Source organism: Triturus cristatus, chromosome 2_1, assembly GCF_964204655.1.
Source record: "Triturus cristatus chromosome 2_1, aTriCri1.1, whole genome shotgun sequence".
Lineage (NCBI taxonomy): Eukaryota > Metazoa > Chordata > Amphibia > Caudata > Salamandridae > Triturus > Triturus cristatus.
Window position 1 is genome coordinate 442,058,157 of NC_140581.1, and position 23,620 is coordinate 442,081,776.

General features: G+C 47.5%; 1 protein-coding gene across 1 annotated transcript in view; it reads right to left on the reverse strand.

Moving 5' to 3' along the window:
• The window catches only part of TENT2 (terminal nucleotidyltransferase 2), a 693,839-nt gene that overhangs the window by 243,968 nt on the left and 426,251 nt on the right, over window positions 1-23,620 (reverse strand). The window contains exon 11 of the mRNA XM_085632248.1: window positions 1,930-2,066. Coding sequence (XP_085488374.1) covers window positions 1,930-2,066 — 137 coding nt within the window. The remainder of the gene's footprint in view (window positions 1-1,929; window positions 2,067-23,620) is intronic.

Genomic DNA, 23,620 nt, shown 5'->3' on the forward strand with positions numbered 1-23,620 from the left:
CCAAAAGGAGCGCCGGGAGGGTCAGGTTACCCAAATATGAGGCATAGAATTCTTTAAGCTGGGCGAGGTCGCTGAGGCTCCTGGAAAGGCAGGAAAGCACGGAACTGATCCAGGCTCCGCAGAACGAGGCCTAGCGTGTCCAGACTATTACGTCACTTCAGCAGATGGATGGGGAAAAGCTGAAGCACACTACGACTTCTTGTGTTTCTTTTGCCTCTAAGCTGGCCATCCAGATGACTGAGTGGGAGGACAAGGCATCAGGACTTCCGCAGCAGTGCCCAGACCTCCCTCTCGACAGGGACCGGGAAACCTCCGGGCCGAATGAGGTGGAGTTGAACGCCAGGCCGCAAGCAACTTTAGGGGCCACAAAGGCTTTGGATCCATGACTTAAGAGTCGTGGTGGCGCCCCAGGCACCAGAAACAAATTAAGTGTGGATCTGTCACTGACATGGACCCCATTTAATAAAGAGGAGGCGACCATCATGTTTTTTATGGCCCTGAAGGCAGGGTGTCTTCTGGTCCCCCCCTCCACCCGACCCCCAAAGGGCCGGTTAGGGGAGGTGAGGACAGGGCATCCTACCCTGCCCCTATAGATATATCTATTATTTTGTTAAAACTTCAAGACAAGGGACTACGTTTTTGAGTCCTGTAATAGCTGGCAGCAACATTTCTCATGTTTCTGCCAATCAGAGCGCTCACTACCACAGTAGTCTCCTGTGGGAGCAAATTGTCCCAAGGGGGAAAAATCTCCCTGAGCCAATCTGAACATGTATATTACCAGAGGGTGCGTGCGCACAAGTGCATCTGCATGTTTCCAGACATCGCAGGATTGGGTGAGCTAGCTCAGTGGGTTTATGGCTCTACAAACAGCCAAGAATGCCTTGGACCTTGCCCCTGCTGTGAAAAAAGTGGCAAGTGTGGCTGGACAGTGTGTGGATTTTTTAGTTTTTTTTAACGGATGTTTATATCGCACGAACTTGACCCGAAGGTATCAGAGCGCTTTAAACGAGCACCAGTTGCATTACATGAGGACACAATAATTTTGTTAGGCACAGGGAGATTAAGTGATTTGTCCAGAATCACCGGATGCTGTGCGTCTTTGCCAAGACACGAACCCGGTTCCGAGATTTGAGGTCGACAGCCCTAGCCGTTAGGCCAACTCCTCTCCCAGCACTCTGGGTGTCACTATCCCAAGAGAAAGGAAACAATTAGCTTATAGCACAATGCCAAGCTGCCAAAAATTATGTCTTGGGGCTGGACCGAAGACGTTACCCATCTCTTATAGAGAGGAAAAGGGCTCATCTCTGCCTATCCATGCTCACTGGTTTATTAGGTCTCGCCTGACCCAGCGCATGCACTGGTCTGGCGAGACTTATTGAGAGGGCTCCAAAAAGTGCTACCAGGCCAGCCTAGAGCCACAGTGCATGTGCGCGGGCGCCGCGCTTACCGCCATTACTTTCGGTTTTGCGGCCGCTTTGATGTTTGATCGTGATCACTTTGACTTTCCCAGCCGCACGGCCGCTTTGCATAGCCAATAGGTCTCGCTTTTGGGACCTTATAAGTATTTAGTTATGCAACTGTTGCATGGCTAAACACTTATAAGGTCCCAAAGGCGAGACCTATTGGCTATGCCAATGCCTTGTTTTCTTAGCCTCAGACCATATTTCCAAACACGACACCCCCCATTTATTTCTGTATACATGCTCCGGATTTGTGCACATGGGTGGAGATATTCAATGTACAGGCTATCAATGAAGATCTAAAAACAAAAACATTTATTTCATAGGTTGTACAGATAAACTACCCAGCAATGTTAACATCAAAGCGGAAAATACAACTGCTACATTTAGCACATTTCTTAAAACAACTGAGTAATTATCGGATTGCGGTAATGTATGCATTTAAGAGTGTAGTAAAAACATCACTTACTCAAATTCAGTGGCAAAATATTTAAGGAAGCCAACAAAGAGGTCTCCAAGAGATGAACCATTCTTTGAGAAGTATGGAGGAATGTGAGTTGGTGCTTGAGGTACAAGGTTCAATTGCATTGTGGGAGCAAAGCATTCCTGTCAAATCAAAAGAATGTAGCCTATGAAGAAGTCATGTTTTAGAAGGATTACCACTTACGCTCAAAGAAAAACACACATAAAATGAACTGCTAAAGAACAAGTGCTACTATTGCTTTACTATAAAATCTTTTTGGACATATCCTCCTTGTAACTTCACTTCAACCAGTAGCACTCCCTATATTAAATATCCCCATAGCTTGTTGTGAAACATTTTTTGTAAATCTGTTCAATTGTTTTTATAAGAAACTGGGAATGCCATTACCATATACATTTTTTCACAAACCTTATCACATTTCAAGCACTGGGTATCACATTTAAGTTTCCTGTAAATTTCCTACAGTGTATGCCACAATCTTATAAGATGGCGAGTAGTTCAAGTTGCGCTTCAAGTAATCTAGTATATTATAAAAACACAAACAATAAATGACTCTTGCTGCCATTCACAATCTACCCACCGGTTGGGATTGAAATCCAACCTTAAATCAAGTGTCAAACTGGGGAATTCCTTATTTTTTCCTATTATAAATTTCCTTCACTGGCTGTATTATTGATGATCTCTTTTAATCCTCTTCCTGAAAAATGAGTCTCAAAGGGCAAAGTAATCTAGAGCCATAACTGGGCAATTTGCTATCCGCATGCTCCCTTCTCTTATTTATGAGGCACAATGCTCTTTTTGCCCACTTTTTAAAATCAGCCCTCAATTGAGATAATGACAAAGCTGTTGCAAATATGAAGTACACTGCATTTCTTTTATTTGTTAAAGCAAGTTCTAAATCCCCAAAAACTTGGAGGTCACTTTCATTGGTTTTGGTCTGGGAAACAGGCCCAGTAGACAGCCTGCAGGATCACACAGACCTTCACTGTCTATTGTCAGCTCAAGGGACCTCCATATTGCTTCTAAATACAAGGTTATGCTTGAGCAGCAGCAGAACATATGATAAAAACTGCATTAAGGAACTCACATTGTGTACATTTTATTACCTCCAACCCAAGCATGTATGTTTTTAGATGTCAAGTACATGTTCTGCAGGTAAACTGCATCAATTTTTAACTTATGGTTATGTTCAAGTGCCTTGACCAATTCTCTGCCCTGCCAAGACTGTTTTCCCATTTGATTCCAATTGTGGGAATTACACCTAATCATATCTGAAAGGGATTTGTAAAACGATGCCACATGCCTGCAATTATTTCCCATCATAAAAAAATGATGTGAAGTGATGGGTTTGTGATTCACTTGACCGTTTTCATTTAGTCCTGAAGCCCTGCAATATTGCTCCGCATATCAGAAACTGGAAGTCAGGTAACTCATGTTCTTGCATCAAGGTCACAAGGGACAGTCATTTGCCAGCTTGAAAACAACCTCCCACCGTATGGGTCTGCATCAACACCGATATCCAACCAAGCTGTTTCAGGCAAAAGCAATTCCTTCCACAGTACGGCTAAAAGAATGCATAAGATATATAGTGGATTAAGTGATGATCGCTTAACAAATTTCCTCCAAAATGACAAAGCTATTTTAGCAATCTGGGACACTGCTACATAGTTAATGTCTTATTAAGATTTACGCCACAAGCTTTTGTTAATCTCATCCAGGACCCAGTGGCCCCAAATTATATAAGAATCCTTCATCTAACAATCTTGTGAATCAATGTATCTTGGCTACTAAATAGTACGCCTCATTATTTGGGGCTCCATCAGACCTCAATATAGAATGGTAACAGCAGGAACTTTAGGTCTGCCTGAACACTATAAAAAGTTTCTTAAAAGTGAACGCAGTTCACTAAACCATCTCGGAGAATCAGATTGGCAGATTAAGGAACTACTGTAGGAAACGTTGGAGTATCACCATTATAGAAAAACGCTGTCCTTCCTATAACTGATTAATGTAAGGACTCCCAAAATTAAACATTTCATCTTAAAGTCAAATCGGCGTCTCTCAGATTCCTCTCTAAATCTTCCTCTCAGTGGTAGACATTGACACAATTACCCAACATCTGTGACTTTCCCACTTGATATTCAAGTGTCAGATTCAAGTAGGTTCAACTAAGGAGATAGTCTCTGGGGTACGCATACGACTTAGATAAAATAACCTGAAGGACTGCGACTCTTCCAAGCTTCGAGTGGGCGAACCACTCTCGCTACTTCGTTTTTTCATCCTTCTATGACAGCAGCAAGCCACTGGTTCAGAAGGAACTGGCATGCACCCAAACCCATGTTATTACCTTATCACCACTGTCTGCTAAAATCAATTCTGAGAATGGTTCTTTGGCATTTGAAAAACATCAGAGACAGTGAGCAACCCTGTCTGATACCACAGTCCTGAAAACTGAAATCTGCTTGAATATCTTGACAAAATGCAGGCACTCGGAGGAACCAATGCCAATCATTCTCAAATTATCACTATGGTGGCATATTGATAATTCATTTTCATTCACATTTCCTACATATTTTTGCTTCATAGCCCTTGTCCTAAGTCTTCAAACAAAATTTCCCTGCTCTTTATCTCACGTTCTTCCCCATTATTATTAAACCAGCCTTACTGTCAAACACAATTTTGCATTACTTCTAATTAAATAATTAACTATTCTATTGTATTGTTAGGGAATTAATCAATCCATTCTATCCCTTTTGCTGGCACTGCAATCATGACCTCCAACTCCCACTAACATACAAGCTTTCTATGGATGGATTTAAATACCAGTTTCGATTCCGTAATCCCTCTTTGCCAATGAAAACCAGTTCCTCATTCCTCTGTTTGCATTGTGCTGGCCATTTGTGTTATTTTAATGAAGTCATTTAAGAGGCAACTGCAGGATTCCCATTGGTCTCCTAATATCTAGCTACGTGGTCTTTCCTGTTAGAATGCAGTTATAATTAGCCAATCACCTCTACAAGATACATCACAGGAGGGAGGCACCAGCATAACCGTTGGAACTTATTTCCTTAATCGGGACTATTACAGTATTTTTAACTCATCATATAGGAGAAGATTTTTGAATAAACAGTCACTAGAATTTTATATGTTTCTAAAATCAGAGTACTGAATATTAAAATCCTTGGAAGAGTCTGCTTTTGGCAAAAACAAACTTAAACTTTCAATGGCTCCAATCCCCTGAAAAAAAGGAGGTACATTTGAGTCTTTGCATACGGTTAGCTGCAAGAATAACAACAATTGGGGCATTTCATGCAAACTATGAAAAGAAAGTAAAGGTGAAATGGTATCAGAACTGACACAAGGTTATCTGGCGGCAGAATAAGGGACAGGAAAAAAAGTAACGATAGAACTGTGGGGCTCGTTTGGGGAGTCCTGGGACAGTGAGTGTTGTGTGATATTCGGTATGGGTCCTGTTATCACTGTTTTCAGATGGCCACAATACTAACGCACTCCAACTGGATGACCAAATTATTCTTTTGGAAAATTAACAATTTTTTTGTGATTAACAGGTGTAATACTGGGCTAGACCCGCATAATAATTCTGAATGGCGTCTTAAGATTTCCTGGAGGCAGGGCAATCACTAAACTGGGAACACCCACTCTAGTCACTAGTGAGACCTATCCCAATTGTGAACTGGTCATTAGGGTTATAACATGATTGAGTCCAAGTCCATTTCTTTGGAATACTGAAGCTAAAGGATGCTTCCAACTGTTTTGGAATCAGGATGGCCACCACCACCAACCAAAAGAACTAGATCCCACACTGCGGAAGCGCATCCTGGTCCTTCTAAGGAGGTTTCTATAGGCACTTGGCAAGTAAGAACAATTGGGCTCACCAGCTCTTGTGAAAATAAAGATGCAGCTCGACAACCTGGGTGATTTTTTTCTTTCAGTCTTGATAGGGCCAAGCCATGAAAATACTCTACAAAAGCGATATTAGACAAGTTGTTCTAGAGCTTTGTGAAGAAAAAACAAAATGCCAATCATTCTCAAGTTATCATTATGATGGCATATTGATAATTACCTACATACACCTTAAAGTTTTTTTTTGTTTAGATTTTTTTATTAGGTTTTAACACTAGATACAGTGAAGCATAACATTTTTCATTCTTGGGTTACATGCATAGGTAGACAGAGACAGTTTAGGCACTTGAGTGTACATTGGTGGTTACCATCTTTCTTAGCAGCCAATGGATATCATTACAGCCCCGGTGTTACAAACATGTTGAGGCCATCCACGACTTCCGTATGTGTCCTGGGATATGCCTGTAGGCCTATAGCTTAGTCGTGGAGCTACGTCTACCCATGGTACTTGTGGGAGTCATAGTACTCTGCCCGAGTAATTGGGCAACGTTCCCTGTCCCCTAATGACGTTATCTCTGAGGGAGGGAGGGTGCAGACAGGAGGGGGTTGAGTTGGTCCTTTATGTAGGTGTGTGTGATTACTTGGTGGCTGGCGACTGTTGATGCCGGGGGGGGGGGCTGGCTGGACTGCTTCCCCTGTCTTATCCTGGGACTATGTTTCTAAGGAGAGGACTGTGATAGGGCGTCTCTGATGTGTGTGTTCCGAATCGCTGCGTCTGTCATCTGGTCCTATTGGTGTGTCCGATGCTGTCTGGGCATGGGGTGCCTCGGCTGGCTCAGCTCGTGTGGTTTGCTGACTGAACGGGTATAGTAAGTGCGCCCATTCCATGGATATGTAATATTTGCGCATTCCCTTCACTTCTTCATCCCAGAACGCGTCCTTTTCCGCTGCGTCCCACTTTTTGACTGCTCCCACCCAGGCCTCCAGTTGTCTATGCAATAGAAATTGTCCCAGGGGGAGGTCGTATTCTTCAACTAGCTGGTCATAGGGTAGCAATTGTCCTTCCACAAAGAGGGATTCCCACTCAGTCGGTGAGCTGCCTGTCCATACTCGTAGGGTTTGGGCGGTGCAATGTTTTTCCCCATTAGGGAACCCCACCAACAGAAGCAATGGGGAGTATGGGGGTTTCCCCCTGGACAGACGATGTATGTGCAACATACAGGTACGAGTTATCGTCACTTGCAGCGGGTATGTGCGCTGAGGCTTAGTGCCTGGCAAGAGAAGATTGTTGGTAGGGATATATGCTCAGTATCAGAGGTTGTCTCGCCCATTTTGCGTTCCGCTGTCCAATGTGAGAGCCACTGGAGCTGTGCTGCTAAAAAATATGCTTTGAAGGCCGAAGCCCCCAACCCTCCCTGAACAGTCGGTAGAAACAGCTTAGAGAGGGCAATTCTGTGCCGGCCCGCTCCCCAGATGAGGGAGGTGAGGAGGGTGTCCAAATCCCAGAAGAAGGGGCTAGGAGGAATGACTGGGAGATTGGTGAAGTGGTATAGTAACCTTGGAACGATAATCATTTTGGCTAGAGCCACACACCCGATGGGGGCCAGGGGTAGCGTCCTCCAGAAGTTCACTGCGGCTCTTATGCCTGCCAGCGCCCTACTGTGGTTCCCTTCGTAAATTTAGCTCGGAGAATGGTACAGTCGAACTTCGAGGTAGCGAGGTGCTTCATTGCTCCAGGCGACTCTCTGGTCCCCTACTGTAATGTCAAGGGGGGCTAGGTGTGGGCTAAGCGGGTAGATCGTGGATTTGTCCCAGTTGAATCGGAGGCCTGAAACCTCTGCGAACTCCCATAGCACTGTCCATTTTGGGGTCAAGTCGGATGCTATGTTACATACGTATATGAGCAGGTCGTCCGCGTATAATGATAGGCTGTGAACTGTGCCAGCTATTGGAATACTTGGCCATACTGGTCCGCCAGAATTTTCCCCATGATTTTGCAGTCTGCATTCAGCAGTGTTATTGGCCTGTACAAGGTAGGGAGCCTCAGGTCGCGGTCCGGTTTTTGGAACACCACCAGAGCGGACTCCAAGTGAGCCCGGCAGTTCACCCCGTTCCAGTGTGTCTTCATACGTCTACTATTTGGGGGACCAGTTGACTTGAGAACGTGCTGTAGTATTCTACTGCACTACAACAGCAGAATCTGATTGATGCAATTAGTAATATGGCCCTTACCCATACTAGTCTGTTAGTATTGGGAGATTGTCTGTTAGTATTGGGAGATTTTAACTTGTGGTCCAATGGGAAAATGGGCACAGCTTATAATAATCTTATTCAGTCCTGCGCAAATATGAATCTGGTGCAATGGGTATCAGAACCGACGCATAAAGGAGGACCCCTATTAGATCTGATCTTTGCCGGGGAAAATCTGATTGTAATGGACAAAATTTTTCGGCAGGTTGGTCTGATCACTATTTGGTCAAGTGCAGAGTGGTACCTATGAGGAGGAACAGGCCCTTGTCCATGGAAGAAAGGAGCTTTCTAGGCAGGGACTGGAAGGCAAACATTTCCCCTGTATTTTACACAGACTCTCTTCGACCCTAAGAAGGAGGTAGCGGAGAACTATACAGTCTTCTGTGAGCAATTAACCAGGACAATTGACCAATTTGCCCCTTTAAAGAACATCAGGAAACGGGGACGACCCTCAGGTCCGTGGTACACGGAGGTTTTAAGGAACCCTAAGTTGGACTGCAAGTTGGCAGAAAGACAATGGAGAAAGTACTATGCCAAAAATGATAAAGCTAGCTGGAAGGAGAAATTAGCCAACTATAAAAAAGAAAAAGCAACTGCCAAAACTGAATACTATGCTGATTCTATCCTCAAGTCATCTAATAGCTCCAAGAGTATTTTTAAAATAGTAAGAGATATGACCAGTCCTGAATGTATAAATAACAAGGTTTTACCAACTCAGGCGCTATGTGATGGATTGGCATCCTTCTTCCAGGAAAAGATTAGCAAGATTGTGGAAGGCCTGAGACCCGCGATTCCATCGGGAAATTCGGACTGGGACGGGGGAGATACGTTAAAAATCAACCAAGATAGGGAAGATAGGCTTGGGCCATTGATTCAGGAGCCCATTCTGGATCAGTTTGAGTTGCCCTCGGAAGAGGAGTTTGTCAGACTGGCTTTGGGAATTTCCTTAGGATCACCGCTGGGCCCCATTCCCCCAAAAATATGAAAAGAGCTAGGATCGGAGGTCTTTCCAGTTCTTCGCAAGTTGAGTGGTCAGTCCCTTAGCAGCAGGGTGGTGCCACCTTGCTGGAAGCAGGGAATTCTAACACACCTCTTGAAAAAAATCTACATTGGACCCAAACTGCACAAAAAACTACAGACCAATCTCCCTCTACCCATATCCAGTAAAAATGGTGGAACGTCTGGTAAGTAGGGCATTGTCCCATTTTCTGGAAACAAATAAGCTGGAGGATGAGCAATTTTGGTTCAGACCAGGTCACGGGACAGACCCAGCCTTGGTAACCGTGTTGGACAATCTTCGAATGCGGGCGGACAGGGGTCAGTCGGCAATTTTAATTCTGCTAGACCTGTCCGCCGCATTCGACACAGTGAACCATGCCATCCTCCTTGCAAGGGTGGAAGATTTGGGAGTGGTGGATGTTGTATTGAGTTGGGTGCGATCTTATTTGTCTGAAAGGCGGCAGGCAGTAGCACTTCCCCAGTTTCAATCGGAGTTTACCAACAATGAGCATGGGGTACCTCAGGGGTCCTCAATCAGCCCAGTTTTGTTTAATGCATACATGCGGCTGCTTCTGGATGTCATCAAAGTTCATAATATTAGTGTGGTTAATTACGCCGATGACACCCATCTTATTGTGTCCTTGGAAGGTGACCATGCTGACTCCCAGGATACTTTCCATATGTGCATGCGGGAAATGGTGAATTGGTTGAGGGACAACTCATTACCATTTAACAAGGACAAAACTGAGATTTTGCACTGCGGAGAGGGTTGTGTTCCGCCAGTATTGCCAACTGATTTCTGGCCCATACCCTCAGACGTTCCTTTGGTACCCGTGAGCACGGTACGTAATCTGGGGGTCAGCTTTAATGACAAGCTGCACCTGGAATCCCATGTCAATAAGCTGGTGGGAAGCTGCTATACTCTTATTAGAGGACTCCGCAAAGTACTCTTTGTATCGTGTTTAAGGCACTGCATGGATCTGAGGGTTAGTATGTGGGCGTCGTAATCTGAGAGGACCCGGCCTAAATCGTCTGAATGTTGAGCCTTAGGGAGCAGTGACACAGAGCAGAGGAATCTATCCAGTTGCACGCGCTGGTTATGGGGGATCGAGTGGAAGGAGTATAGTCTATTGTCTGGATTCCGGGTTCGCCACACATCCGCTAGCGCCCATGTTTGAAATCGCTTGTTAATGTGCCAGGGAGTGTGCAGGGGGAGGGTGAGATCTATCGAGATGAGGGTCTAATGTGCAATTGTAGTCGCCCCCTAAAAGCCACAGTGTTGATGTGTATCAGGCTAGTACCCCGTTGAGGTGTTCCCAGAATTTATCCTGATCTAAGTTGGGAGCATATACACTCCCAAGGAGTATCGATTGACCTTCTAAGAGCCCCTCCACGAGTGTGTCACAGCCCTCCTAGTCTCTAGTGTGTGTGTTTGATTTCCTGGAAGGGAGTCCCTGGTCGGAGCCAGATCAGGGTGCCCCGGGAAAAGCGGAGTACGTTGTGGCATAAATGGATCCACGTCATTTCCTTCGCAAGCGGTCTGCCTCTAGGGCTGTTAAGTGTGTTTCCTGTAACATAGCTATTTGCGCCTTGATATACGCCTTTCGGTATATGAATAAACGGCGTATCTTTTGCACGCTGTATGCATGCATGCCTCTAACATTGATCGTTATGATTGTGATGTCTGTATTAGGGATCTTGTTAGGCATGTAATGTTGCTTGTGGGTTTTGTGTTCGTGCTGCTGGTGCCAGGTCGCTGCCGAATGACCCTCCGCATCTTCGCTAGCTATCCAAGGTCGGTGGACCTGCCCGTCTGCACACTATTCTGCAGGATATCTGGGAGAGTCTGTGAAGGGAGGGGTGTAACAGTAAAGTAGGGCGAACTCCCAACTAAAGGAAACTGTCGGACATACACCTTAAAGTTAAAGTGCTAGCTATAAGCTAGTTAAAAGTTAGAGGTGCTGGAGAAGATAGGAAGGCACCAGCTGTTATCTTTATTTTGTGAACACAAGCTGATGATGGCAGAAACATGGTGATTCTAGAAATAGAAGAGTGGAGCGATCTAGCGGCTCATGATCCCCGGAACTTGGCATCATTAGATTGGACCCTAACAAGCCTTAACTTAGGCAGTGTGACATTTTCTTCCTAGAACCTACTCTTCTAAACCACTGGCGCTCTGATCTGGTGCAAAGGCCGATAGACAACCCTTCAACCGCTGCAAAGCAACAGGGGGTGGGTAATTCTCGTATTGCTTAATGACCATAAATTTCAGCATCATACATTCCATGTGGCAGCAACAATGAAGAAATCCATTCGGATGCACGGCATCTGGATTCATCTCTTCTCGGACTAAGATGCCCGGAATCAATAAAAAAAGGCAACAACTTCAAGAGCTGCGGAAGAGATATTCAGGTCGGTGTTCAAAGGCTTTGCTGAAGAAGCCAGCAAACTAAAAGTGTTGTAAAGAAAGAATCCTGTGTATATGTGCCTGTAGAAGATCAGACTCTCCTGGGAAACCTTACAGCAGTTTCCTAAATTGGATGATCATGAAGTGGCCTTGTGGTCAGTGGTGACAACCAGATTGCTGCATGAATTCCTAGAAACTCCTATGTCGCACACAACTGCAAAGCTGAGTGCTGGTGGGCAGTGGGGTGCTAATAAGTTTCTATACAAAAGTGGGTCCGTTATTGTGAATTCTTTTTACCCTAATATCTTCTTGTGTACAAGAAAACATTTTCATTCCCAGTTTTCCACTCCTCTCACTTTTACGGGTACTGACTTGACATCGTTCCTCTCTCATTTATAGTGAGGGGAGTAATAATGTTTGTGGAAACAGACCTGTGGTGGCATCATTTAAATTGGTTTCAGGAGTGTGTCGTTCTACGTGGGGTCTGTTCACAAATGAGGTCCTTACTAGGTACTGCTATAGAAGGGTATTGCACAATATGGTTGTTTTTTGAGGGGGTGGGTGAGGGGGGAGCAATCAGTACAGTTTGTCATTTGTTGCTTTAGTTGTCAAATAAAGGATATATAAAGTTAGAGAGAAATGTAGGCCATGTAAGATGTTAGCAAGCCAAGAGCAATTTGCAACATGGGAAAGGTGGATTATGAACAGGATCAGAGAGGCAAATGGAAAAAGCCTAACATCATGGTGGTAGCATTTAAGCCCAGAGGACACCCAGTACTCGCTGGCGTAGAGGCAGGAGATAAGGAGAGAGGGGAAATTTTGCATAAGTAGGTATTAGCAATTAAATATTAGGAGAAGGGCAGGGGAGCCATGCTGAACAGCTAGCATCGAAGCCAAAAGGATTTGTAAATGGGGACGTCATGGAGCGAGTACGGAGAAAGTGTGGTTCTTCAATGAAGAGTGCAGACAGTTAAGCTAGCACCACTTTGAGGAAAGCTCTGCAGGCAAGTAAGGATAGACATAGGGCCCACTACAAAAAAAACACAAACAGTAAATTAAGTCCAGACAGGAGATCGGACTCCTCCCAATACAGACTACAGACAGTGAGCATTGGGAGTTCTATGGGTGTATACATAGGAAAGCAATCATGTGTGGAAGGAAAGTCACCATGGGGGCAGCATTAAAGATTGGATACAAGGATGGGATATAGCCACAGGGAGTTGGCAGAACGTCAAAGATTGGCAAAGCCAGTAGGTCTCGCATTTGGGATCTATTCACTTTCCTAACGCACTTAAGTGATTTTGCACAGCATCAGAAAAAAAGCAGTATTTGCCAATACAGCGAAACATCAGCCTAAAATAAATAAGGAATATGCTACTTACCAGTATGCATCTGTTCTTGGCATGTAGAGCTGCAGATCTACACACTTTTGCATAGATCGCCATCTGGTGTTGGGCCCGGATGTTTGCAGTTTGTTTTTCCTCTTGGAAAGTCTTTGGAAGTCACGAGGTCGGAGACTCCTCCTTTGGATCGTATTGCGCATGGGCTTCGGCTCCATCCTCAGATTGTTTTTCGCCAGCAGGGAAAGATGGAGCGTAGTAACAACAGTGAAGAAACCCATGTGTGTTGTATCTAAATAAGATAGACTGGAACAGATACAGGTAGCCGGGGAGGCTGGTGGGCGTGTGTAGATCTGCAGCTCTACATGCCAAGAACAGATGCATACTGGTAAGTAGCATATTCCGTTCGAGGCATATGAGCTGCAGATTACACACTTTTGCATAGACTATATAGCAGTTCCCAACCTTAGCGGCGACCACCGGTATCTGTTGCAGTGGTTTGAAATAGTGTTTTTAGTACAGCCTGGCCCACACTAGCTTGTTGCTTGGTTTGCACATCTACACAATAGTGTTTAGTGAAAGTGTGCGGTGTTGACCATGTAGCTGCTTTGCAGATATCATCTAATGGGATGTTCCCTAGAAAAGCCATGGAAGCCCCTATCTTCCGTGTAGAATGGGCTTTAGGGGGAACGGATAGCGTTAGTTTTGCTTTGTGGTAGCAAATCTGGATGCCTTTTACAATCCACCTAGCTATCGCTGATTTTGAGATGGGGTTGCCCTTGTGTGGTGGGGAGAAAGAGACAAACAGTTGTTTGGTCTTTCTGAAAGGTTGTGTTCTTTGGATATAGTAAAGTAAGGCTCGTTTGACATCTAGCGTGTGTAGAGCCCTTTCTGCAACGGTCTGAGGTTTGCGAGAAAAATACTGGTAGTTCTACAGATTGGTTTAGGTGAAAAGGGGAAATGACTTTAGGTAGGAATTTTGGGTTGGTACGGAGAACAACCTTGTTCTGGTGCATTTGAAGAAAAGGTTCTTGTATGGTAAGTGCTTGTATCTCACTGACCCTTCTAAGGGAAGTGATGGCTACAAGGAAAGCTGTTTTCCATGTGAGAAATTGCAGTTTGCATTTATGCAAAGGTTCGAAGGGCGGCCCCATCAGCCTTGTGAGAACGATATTTAAGTTCCACACAGGTGAGGGCGGTACTCTGGGAGGAATTATTCTTTTTAGGCCTTCCATGAAGGCTTTAATGGCAGGTACTCTGAAAAGTGATAGGTGCTGCCTGTTTTGTAGGTAAGCTGCAATTGCTGCGAATTGTAGCCGAATGGAGGTATATGCTAGATTACACCTTTGCAGGTGGAGTAAGTAGCATATGATGTGTTGTATAGACACGTCTAGAGGATTGATTGTGTTGTTATGGCAATAAACAACAAATCTTTTCCACTTGGCAGCGTAGCAGGCTCTAGTGGTAGGGCGTCTAGCTTCTCTGATGACGTTCATACAGTCAGGGGGAAGGTTTAGGTATCCGAATTCTCGGATTTCAGGAGCCAGATCTCAAGGTTGAGCTGAGCTGGGTCCGGGTGCCTGATCTCTCCATGGTTCTAGGTAAAGAGGCATGGTGAGAGGTGTAGCTTTTGGTGTGGTACTACCGAGAGTTCCAGCAGCGTGGTGTACCACGGTTGTCTGGCCCATGTTGGAGCTACTAGGATCAGTGTGAGGGAATGCTGTTGTAGCTTTCGCACCACTAATGGAATGAGTGGGAGAGATGGAAAAGCGTACGCAAATTTGCCTGACCAGTTCATCCATATCGCATTTCCTTTGGACAATGGGTGTGGGTATCTGGTGGCGAAGCTTGGGCATTTTTTGTTTGAGGGTGGCGAATAGGTCTATCTGTGGATGCCCCCACATTTGAAAGAACGGGTGAAGAACCTGCGGGTGAAGTTCCCACTCGTGGATCTGTTGCGTCTGTCTGCTGAGCAGATCTGCCATGGTGTTTTGGACTCCTGGGACATGTTGGGCTAGGAGAAAGATTTTGTGTGGAATTGCCCATCTCCATATGCTCTGTGCTAATTGAGAGAGCTGTGGAGAGTGTGTGCCGCCTTGTTTTTTAATATAATACATGGCCGTCATGTTGTCTGTGCGAATGAGGACTGCCTTGCCTGAAATCTGTGGCTGAAAAGATTTTAGGGCTAGAAAGATTGCTAGTAACTCCAGATGGTTGATATGGAGTAACTTTTCTTGAGGCGTCCATGTGCCCTGCACTGTGAGGTGTAATAGGTGAGCTCCCCAGCCGGAGAACGATGAGTCTGTTAGTATTATTTGTGGAACCGGGTCCAGGAACGGTCGACCTTTGGAAAGGTTTGTGCTGTTCCACCACTGCAGAGAGCGATGGGTACCACCGTCTACCAAAACCAGATCTGCCAGTTGCCCCTGGGCCTGGTTCCATTGGCACGCTAAGCACTCTTGGAGTGGACGCATCTGGAGTCTTGCGTGAGGCACTATGAAAATGCAAGAGGCCATCATCCCTATCAGTTGCATAAACACTCTTGCTGGAAGGGACAACATGGAATGCTTGCAAGCCTGGCCTAATTGGGGTAGGCTATTGCTTTTGAGGTGTCTATGGTGGCACCGAGGTATTGTTTTATGTGGGATGGTGTTAGCTGGGACTTTTGGTGGTTCACCGTGAAGCCTAGTTGGTGAAGTAGTTGGATTGTAGTGGCGGTGTGGTGTACACATTGGTTGTATGAAGTGGCTTTTATCAACCAGTCGTCCAAGTATGGGAAGACGTGAATGTGCTGGCTTCTGAGGTGTGCCGCCACTACCGCTAGGCACTTGGTGAATACCCGTGGTGCTGTTGTGACTCCGAATGGGAGCACCTTGAACTGGTAGTGTTGTCCGTCCACTACAAATCTGAGGTACTTTCTGTGAGCATGGTGTACTGGAATGTGGAAGTATGCGTATTTAAAGTCCAGTGTGGTGAGGAAGTCGTTCTGGGAGAGGAGCGGAAGCACCTGCTGAAGCGTTACCATGTGAAAATGGTCTGAGTATGTATGTATTTAGGGGCCGGAGATCTAGAATAGGTCGTAGAGTCTCGTCTCTTTTTGGTATTCGAAAATATAGGGAGTAGACCCCTAAATTTTGCTGATTGACGGGAACTTGTTCTATTGCCTGTTTTTGTAGGAGGGAGATTACCTCCTGCTTTAGTAATGTGGAATGTTCTTGTGACATTGGGCGTATCCTGGGTGGAATGTTTGGGAGGGTAGATGTTAATTCCAGGCAGTATCCTGACCGAATAATTTGGGTCACCCATTTGTCTGAGGTGATGATCTCCCAGACATGAAGGAAATTTTGAAGTCTGCCCCCGACCGGAGTGGGATGGTCTGGAGGGAGCGGGGAGAAGTCATTGGGTAGGCGGTGTGGCAGAGCGGGCGGTATTTGTTTTGCCTCTGCCTTTATTATTGTTGCCCCTACAGCCGCCTCTTTGATAGCCCCTTGTGAAGGTGGACTGAGTGGGGGATTTGTGGGAAGTGGACGCGTTATTTGAGGAGTAGCCTCTAGATGTATTCCGAAAGGAAGAGCGGCGAAAAGAGCGCCTAGGAGGGTGTGACTGTAGGGCTCCCATAGACTTCGCCGTATCGGTGTCCTTCTTAATTTTTTCGAGGGCCTCATCTACCTTTGGGCCGAATAGGTGTTCCTGGTCAAAGGGATGATTAAGGATGGAGGCTTGTACCTCTAGTTTAAATCCTGATATTCTTAGCCAAGCATTGCGACGGAGAAGGACGCTAGTATTAATTGCCCTGGAGGCTGTGTCTGCTGCATCTAAGGCAGAGCGTATAGAGGTGTTAGTGATTGTCTTACCCTCTTGAATTAATTGGCCCTAGTTTTATATTTTTCAGGGAGGTGGTGCATTATGTTTTCCAATTCATCATAATGTGCCCGATCGCATTTGGCCAATAGCGCTTGGGTGTTGGCGATACGCCATATATTGGCTGCCTGTGACGCAGTGCGCTTTCCTGATGCGTCCAGTAGCTTTGACTCTTTGTCAGGTGGTGGTGCTTCGCCTGACGCCTGGGAATTTGTTCTTTTTCGTGCAGTGGTAACCACTAGGGAATCTAGTGGCGCTGGCCCTTTGATATAGGCGGGATCTGTGGGGGCAGCTTTGTATTTCTTTTCTATGCGTGGGTTAATGACCCTGGCCCTGACTGGATCTTTAAAAATCTCTGGCGCATGCTTTACCACCCTCTTAAGCATAGGTAGTATGGAGGTAGACCTATGTGTGGTATCAAATGTGTCGAGGAGGAAATCCTCCTCCACTGGGTCAGTGTGCAACTCTACCCCGTGATAGTGTGCCGCCCTTTGAAGTAGATGGTGGAACCCTAATGAGTCTTCCGGTGGAGATGGCCTGGAAGGGTAAAGGTCATCTTGTGGGACGTCGGGAATATCTGGGTTACTGTAGTCGTCCCATGGGTCTGGGGATCCTGTAGGGGTGGGGTCTTGGGGCACATCCCCTGTATCGTGATATGGGTCCCCCTGATCATCATCGTCTGGAGACCGGTTCGGAGAGCGATGAGGTGGGGGTGGAGAAGGCGGAGGGGGCGGAGGTGGAGAGGGTGGAGGAGGTGGGGGAGGTGGGGAAGGTATTCTGAAAGGGGAGGTAGCAGAGTCCTTCCTCTTTGGAGGTGGAGGCGGAGCCGGTTTGTCCAAATGTCTCTTTTTGGAAGAGAGTGCCAAATGTCCAGTTTTTGGATCCCTGGTGAGTTTTTTGTAAGGGATCCGGTGTAAATAGTTCCTGTGACAGTGTTTGGTCCGTCGGCACCGAAGTCTTCGGGCCGATGACTTTTTAGGCTTGTCCATGCCAGTTTGCTTAGCACTGGGCTTGGGAACCTCTGATTTCTTGGTCGGCGCCGAGGTGGGCTTCGGCTTGGAAGAGTCGGTGCCGAGGGCCTTATGGGGTTTTGTCGGTACCGAAGATGGCGTCGGTACGGAAGCGCTGGGTTTCAACCCAGAGGGCTTCGGTGCGGAGCTCGGTGTCAAGGTAGAGGCCAGTTTCTTTTCGGTGCCGAAGTGCGTTTCTCGGCACAGCTGGCAGGCTGGCTCAAGCCCGAGTCGCCGGAAGGCTTACTTGGCTTCTTCACCGGGCCCGAAGGTGGGGTGTGTGAAGCAGTGTCTCTGGTCTTGCTTAGGCCCGGAGGCGTGACCGAAGCCTTTTTGGGTGTTGGCGCGGGTGTGGGGGGTGTAAGAAAGTGCCATCTTTCTTGCATGGTATGCCCCCACTTTTTGCTAAATTGCTGAATGTACTTTGACTGAGTGTACCCTGGACTCCTGCCAATCAGGTGCCCAGGGCCTATGCTCCTTCCTTAACCTGGAACCACCGTAGGTATAACTGGGCTGGTGACTTGCGGCTGTGATGCCATCTGGGACGGTGGCACTGGCAAAGCCACAGAAGAAGCTGGCGGAGCAGACATCTTGCGTCAAATGAAGCGAAGAAGGAGGAGGCTGGGAGAATCTCCAGCTATAGTCCAGCAACATGCCCTGAAGATCCGCCAAGAGGGAAGTAGGAACAGAAATCCTCTCCTGGCCTGTGTCCTCCTGACGATGAAAAGAGTGAGGATATGAATGCCAATGAAGGTATTCACCTTCAGAATCAGTGTCCTGGCACTTGACTAGAAGCTGTGAGAGGCTATTGGCATAGCCAAAAGAATCATCCTCTCCCTCAGAATCCTCTTCCTCTTCCAGCAACAGCGCGGGAGGCAGGGGGGCCACCCTCCCTGGCGAAGTCATGTCAGGCGTGATTCTCTTCAAAGAAATGGTGATTCTTTCCGTTGGCGAAGAAGTCGTCGACGGTACCGTCGACACTCGTGCTGTCGTTGTTGATGCCCTCGTCGACGACACCGTCGTTGCAGCTATGTGAGAAAGTGGGTTTCTGTTGCAGTAACCCCCCCCTTTTTTGCCTAATAGCTGATGCACTTTTCCTTGTTGTGCCCTGGGCTCCTGCCAATCAGGTGCCCAGGACCTGTGTTCCTTCCCTAAAATACAAACTCCCAATTGGCAAACCCTGGCCACATGTCAGCCCCTAGTAAATGGTACCCTAGGTACCCAGGGCCTTGTGACCAGGGAAGGCCTCTAAGGGCTGCAGCACTCATTGTGCCACCCTTAGAGGCCCTGTACCCTTACACACACACACTGCCTTTGCAGGCTGAGTGTCTGGGTGCAGGACAAAATGAAGAGTCGACATGGCACACATCTCTGTGTGCCATGCCCAACACCCACACTGCCAAGGCATATGTCAGTCACCCCTCTGGCTGGGTGCCTTATGCCCATGGTGTGGGCACAGGAGCAGGAGCCCTGTGCCCCTACAGTACCCAGGTCCATTCCCGGGCACTGTAAGTGCAGTGCTGCCATTTAAGAGTACATGGTGCTGAGAGCTCGTCAAACACGAGCTCCACAGCACCATAATGGCAACACTAAAGACTGGGAAGTTTGGTATCAAACTTCTCAGCACATTAAACCCACACTGATGCCAGTGTGAGATTTAATGTACCAAGCACCCCAGAGGGCATCTTAGAGATGCCCCCTTACAACTAACCTACAATCCACGTCTGCTCTGAGGCTGCCCAGGCTGCCACACAGCAGACACGTTGCTGGACCCCTGGGTGGGAGAGCCCCTGCTCTCCCGGGCCAGCAACAATGCACATCCTGGGTGAGGTGATAAATCTCCTCCCCCAGGATGAGCAAAGGGAAGCTTCAAAGGCCTGCCGCCTCTAGGAGTTTCCCCAGGCCATTGCAAACCCCCACTCTGGCGGGAAGCTTGGCCGGAAACCCCATACAAGGACAGGGGATGTGCTAGCCTGCCCACCCCTCAGGTGGGGGAGGCGAGGTGAAGCACATCTCCGGGCTCTCGCCATCTTGAAGATGGGAGGCCCTACCATATCAGGATTAGGCTACTGCCCCCCTCCCAGAGGAGAGGGGCAGGATAGGGGGTGTACCCACCCCAGGACAAGGACCCATTGGTCCCTGACCTTCACCTACCTGTAACGCCCCTAAATCTAGTATTTAGGGGCACCCTGAACCTTCCTTCCCCAGATCCCAGATTCGAAACTACAAGAAGAGCAAGAAGAACAAAGACCTGCCCTGCAGCTGCTAAAAAGAGGAAGACACCAACTGCTTTGGCCCCAGCCCTACCGGCCTGTCGACCCTCGAACCTGCTCCTGCTCCAGCGTGGCATCTCTTGTGGCCAGCAACCTCAGAAACCCCGGAGGACCTGGCTACCTTTGAACTCTGATCCCCTGGGACTCCCATGAGAAGAGGCTCTACTCAAAACCTACCTTTCACCCCTGGCAGCAGCCCGGAACTGCGATACCAGCCCACTCTGCACCCGCCAAGCCTGGCCGGTGCCGGAGTGAACTAAACCCACGAGGACGACCCCACGGCGACTGTGACCCCGAGTCCGGCACCCAAGGACCCCCCTCGACCATCCTGAAGAAGCTTGCAGCCTCAGAACAGAGTGCCACCCCAACCGCGATCAACAAGAGGGTAAGATTTCCGACATCAAAAGGCACCCCTTCACCCGGCGCCCCACGGCCCTCTGTGCCCAATCCCGGGGTACCTACCTAGCCTTCAACTACCCAACTTACCCCTCGAAGTGGTGGTGGCACCCGAAGAGTCCTCGTCCCCGAGCCTGCAGTCTTTTTCCAAACCGGAGATTTCCCATAGAAATCAATTGAGCGCCCAACGGCTCAAAAGCACCCTGCAGCCAGCCGCCCGAGTGGCCCTGGCAGTGAAAACTCTACTCTAACCCACTTCCCCTGAGTAAGTGACCAGGAGCCCAGCTCCCACAGCCACGTGGCTTGCCAGACAGCAGCCACCAACCAAGGCCCCCCCTATCCCTCATAGGATAACATTGGGCCTAACTCTCTCTGCACCCGGCCGTCCTGAAACCGCTGAGGGTGAACTAACTGTACCTACCTGACACTGAGTCTATGCCCATAACTTCAACTCTGCCAGTCGAGTACTTACCCTTAAACCGCTAACTTCATTTTTCTCATAGGGTAACATTGACTGGCTTTTGCGTGAAAATTCTTCTAAGTGTGGACTTTTCAAAACTTCAAATAATCACCAAAAATCAGCCGAGTGACAAAGACGAATTTACTCACCTGCTCTTAGGTGAGCTCCCAGTGCTGGATCTTGGTGCCCAGCACTGACTCTGAAAAGTACCCACAACTATCCTTACCTTTAACTAATTTTTCTTCCACAGGAAACCATTGACTGCTTTTCTGTGAAATTTCTTCTAAGTGTTGATTTCTGCAATTTCTAAATATTCCTCAAAAATCGTATAACATCTGAAAACGTAATTACTTACCTGTTTTGGATAAATGTCCCAGTACTGAGTCTAGACACCCAGTACTGGATTACAAAAGTAACGATAACCTACTGTTCCTGTAACCTACATTTCCTTCCATAGGGAATTATTGATTGTTTGCTCTGAAATATTTTCTAAGTGCTCACTTTTGAAATAGCTAAATATTAGTTAAAAATCATTACAGTACCAAAGTCGACTTTTAACAGCTGATTCTGAGAACTGACCCAGGACTGGATCTAGGATCCAAGCCTGGAATTACAAAAGTAATCTACAAAGTAATCTGTTGCATATAATCTGAATTTATCATTGAGCTCAATGTATTGTGTGTAGAAATAGAGTTGCCTACTGCAACTATTTGTAACTGTTTACTAAAAAGTCAATTACATATACAAAAGTATTCTTATGAAACATCTCCTGTCGAGAAAGTATATTTTAATTCCAAGTGTTGGTTCTAAAATAAAACAAGCATATATTTTTTATATACAAACCATTGGCCTAGAGTTCAGTTATTGAGTGTGTGGAACTATTTGCTGACTGAGTGTGTACAACAAATGCTTTATACGTCCTCTGATACTGCCTTACTGCTCGACCAGGCTACCACTTTGGAGAGTACGGTTATATCTAACTTTAACCTCTGTTAAACCCTTGGGGTCTGTGATCTGTGTACACCCTGTACCTATTAAGGAACAGTATATACAGAGCCACTTTCTCACAGGGGGGGTATAGTACTCACAACCCTCTGAGCCGGAGTGATGTCCTCCACATCTGAGTCGTCGGCCTCGGAAGCACTGACGAGGTCCTCTTCGGTGCGCTGCTGTCCCGGATCTTCGATATCGTCTCCGAAGAAGTCGACTGGAATGGACGTCGAGGAGTGTGCCATGTTTCTTCTGGCTCTTCGGTCCCGAATAGTCTTTTTCGATCTGAAAGACTTACAGGCCGGACAGTCTCGAGCCTCGTGTTCAGGGGAGAGGCAGAGGTTGCATACCTCATGAAGATCGGTGTGGGGAATTTTGGACCCACATCGAGGGCACTTCTTGAATGGAGTTCTTTCCATCAGCCGGGACTGGAGCTTGGGTAGGCCCGAAGGCCGCCGTCGACGACTGGAACCGAAGATTTGTCGATGAGAAGGTGCGTTGATTGAGGAGATCGCGATCGAAACAATACCGCGATGTGAGGTGAGGATTCCGCTTCGATCGTCAAACTGGAAAATGTTAGGAACCGGAGCGCGAAGATTACATCCGAGCCCGATGGCGGAAAAAAACAATCTGAGGATGGAGCCGAAGCCCATGCGCAATACGATCCAAAGGAGGAGTCACCGACCTCGTGACTTCCAAAGACTTTCCAAAAGAAAAAACAAACTACAAACATCCGGGCCCAACACCAGATGGCGATCTATGCAAAAGTGAGTAATCTGCAGCTCATATGCCTCGAACATACATTTTTAAAAAGTGCTACTGCATGACCACTACTAATAGCTGGATCATTTTTTTTAGGTACGCTTGTGTGATGACATGAGGGCACATGTATCACCACGCGTAATTAGAATAGGATGTATGGAGTAAAATGGCCTACAATAGTGTGTTGTGGAGGGTCAAACAGTTTCATGGAATAGAGTGGCCTAGAATAGAGTAGCGTGACAGAGGGTCAGAGAATGGACAGTGTCGGAGAATACAGAGTCAGAGTGTGTCACAGAGTATAGTGGCCTAGAATGGAGTGTTGTGGCTCAGAGTGTCAGAGAGTGGAGGGTCAGAGAGTGGCCTGGAATGAGTGTTGTGGCTCAGGGCGGCAGAGAGTGGAGGGTCAGAGAGTGGCCTGGAATGGAGTGTTGTGGCTCGGGGCGGCAGAGAGTGGAGGGTCAGAGAGTGGCCTGGAATGGAGTGTTGAGGCTCGGGGCGGCAGTGAGTGGAGGGTCAGAGTGGCCTAGAATGGAGTGTTGTGGCTCGGGGCGGCAGAGAGTGGAGGGTCAGAGAGTGGCCTAGAATGGGGTGTTGTGGCTCGGGGCGGCAGAGAGTGGAGGGTCAGAGAGTGGCCTAGAATGGAGTGTTGTGGCTCGGGCGGCAGAGAGTGGAGGGTCAGAGAGTGGCCTAGAATGGAGTGTTGTGGCTCGGGGCGGCAGAGAGTGGAGGGTCAGAGAGTGGCCTAGAATGGAGTGTTGTGGCTCGGGCGGCGGAGGGTGGCGGGTCAGAGAGTGGCCTAGAATGGAGTGTTGTGGCTCGGGGCGGCAAAGAGAGCGGGGCGGCAAAGAGAGCGGGGCGGCAAAGAGAGCAGAGCGGCAAAGAGAGCAGAGCGGCAAAGAGAGCAGAGCGGCAAAGAGAGCAGAGCGGCAAAGAGAGCAGAGCGGCAAAGAGAGCAGAGCGGCAAAGAGAGCAGAGCGGCAAATTGATACAGGGCTTCATTCCCAGCAGCCCTAACGAGGGATACTGTCAGTCAAATTGTACGTGGGCAGGCCTCTAGGGAGCCA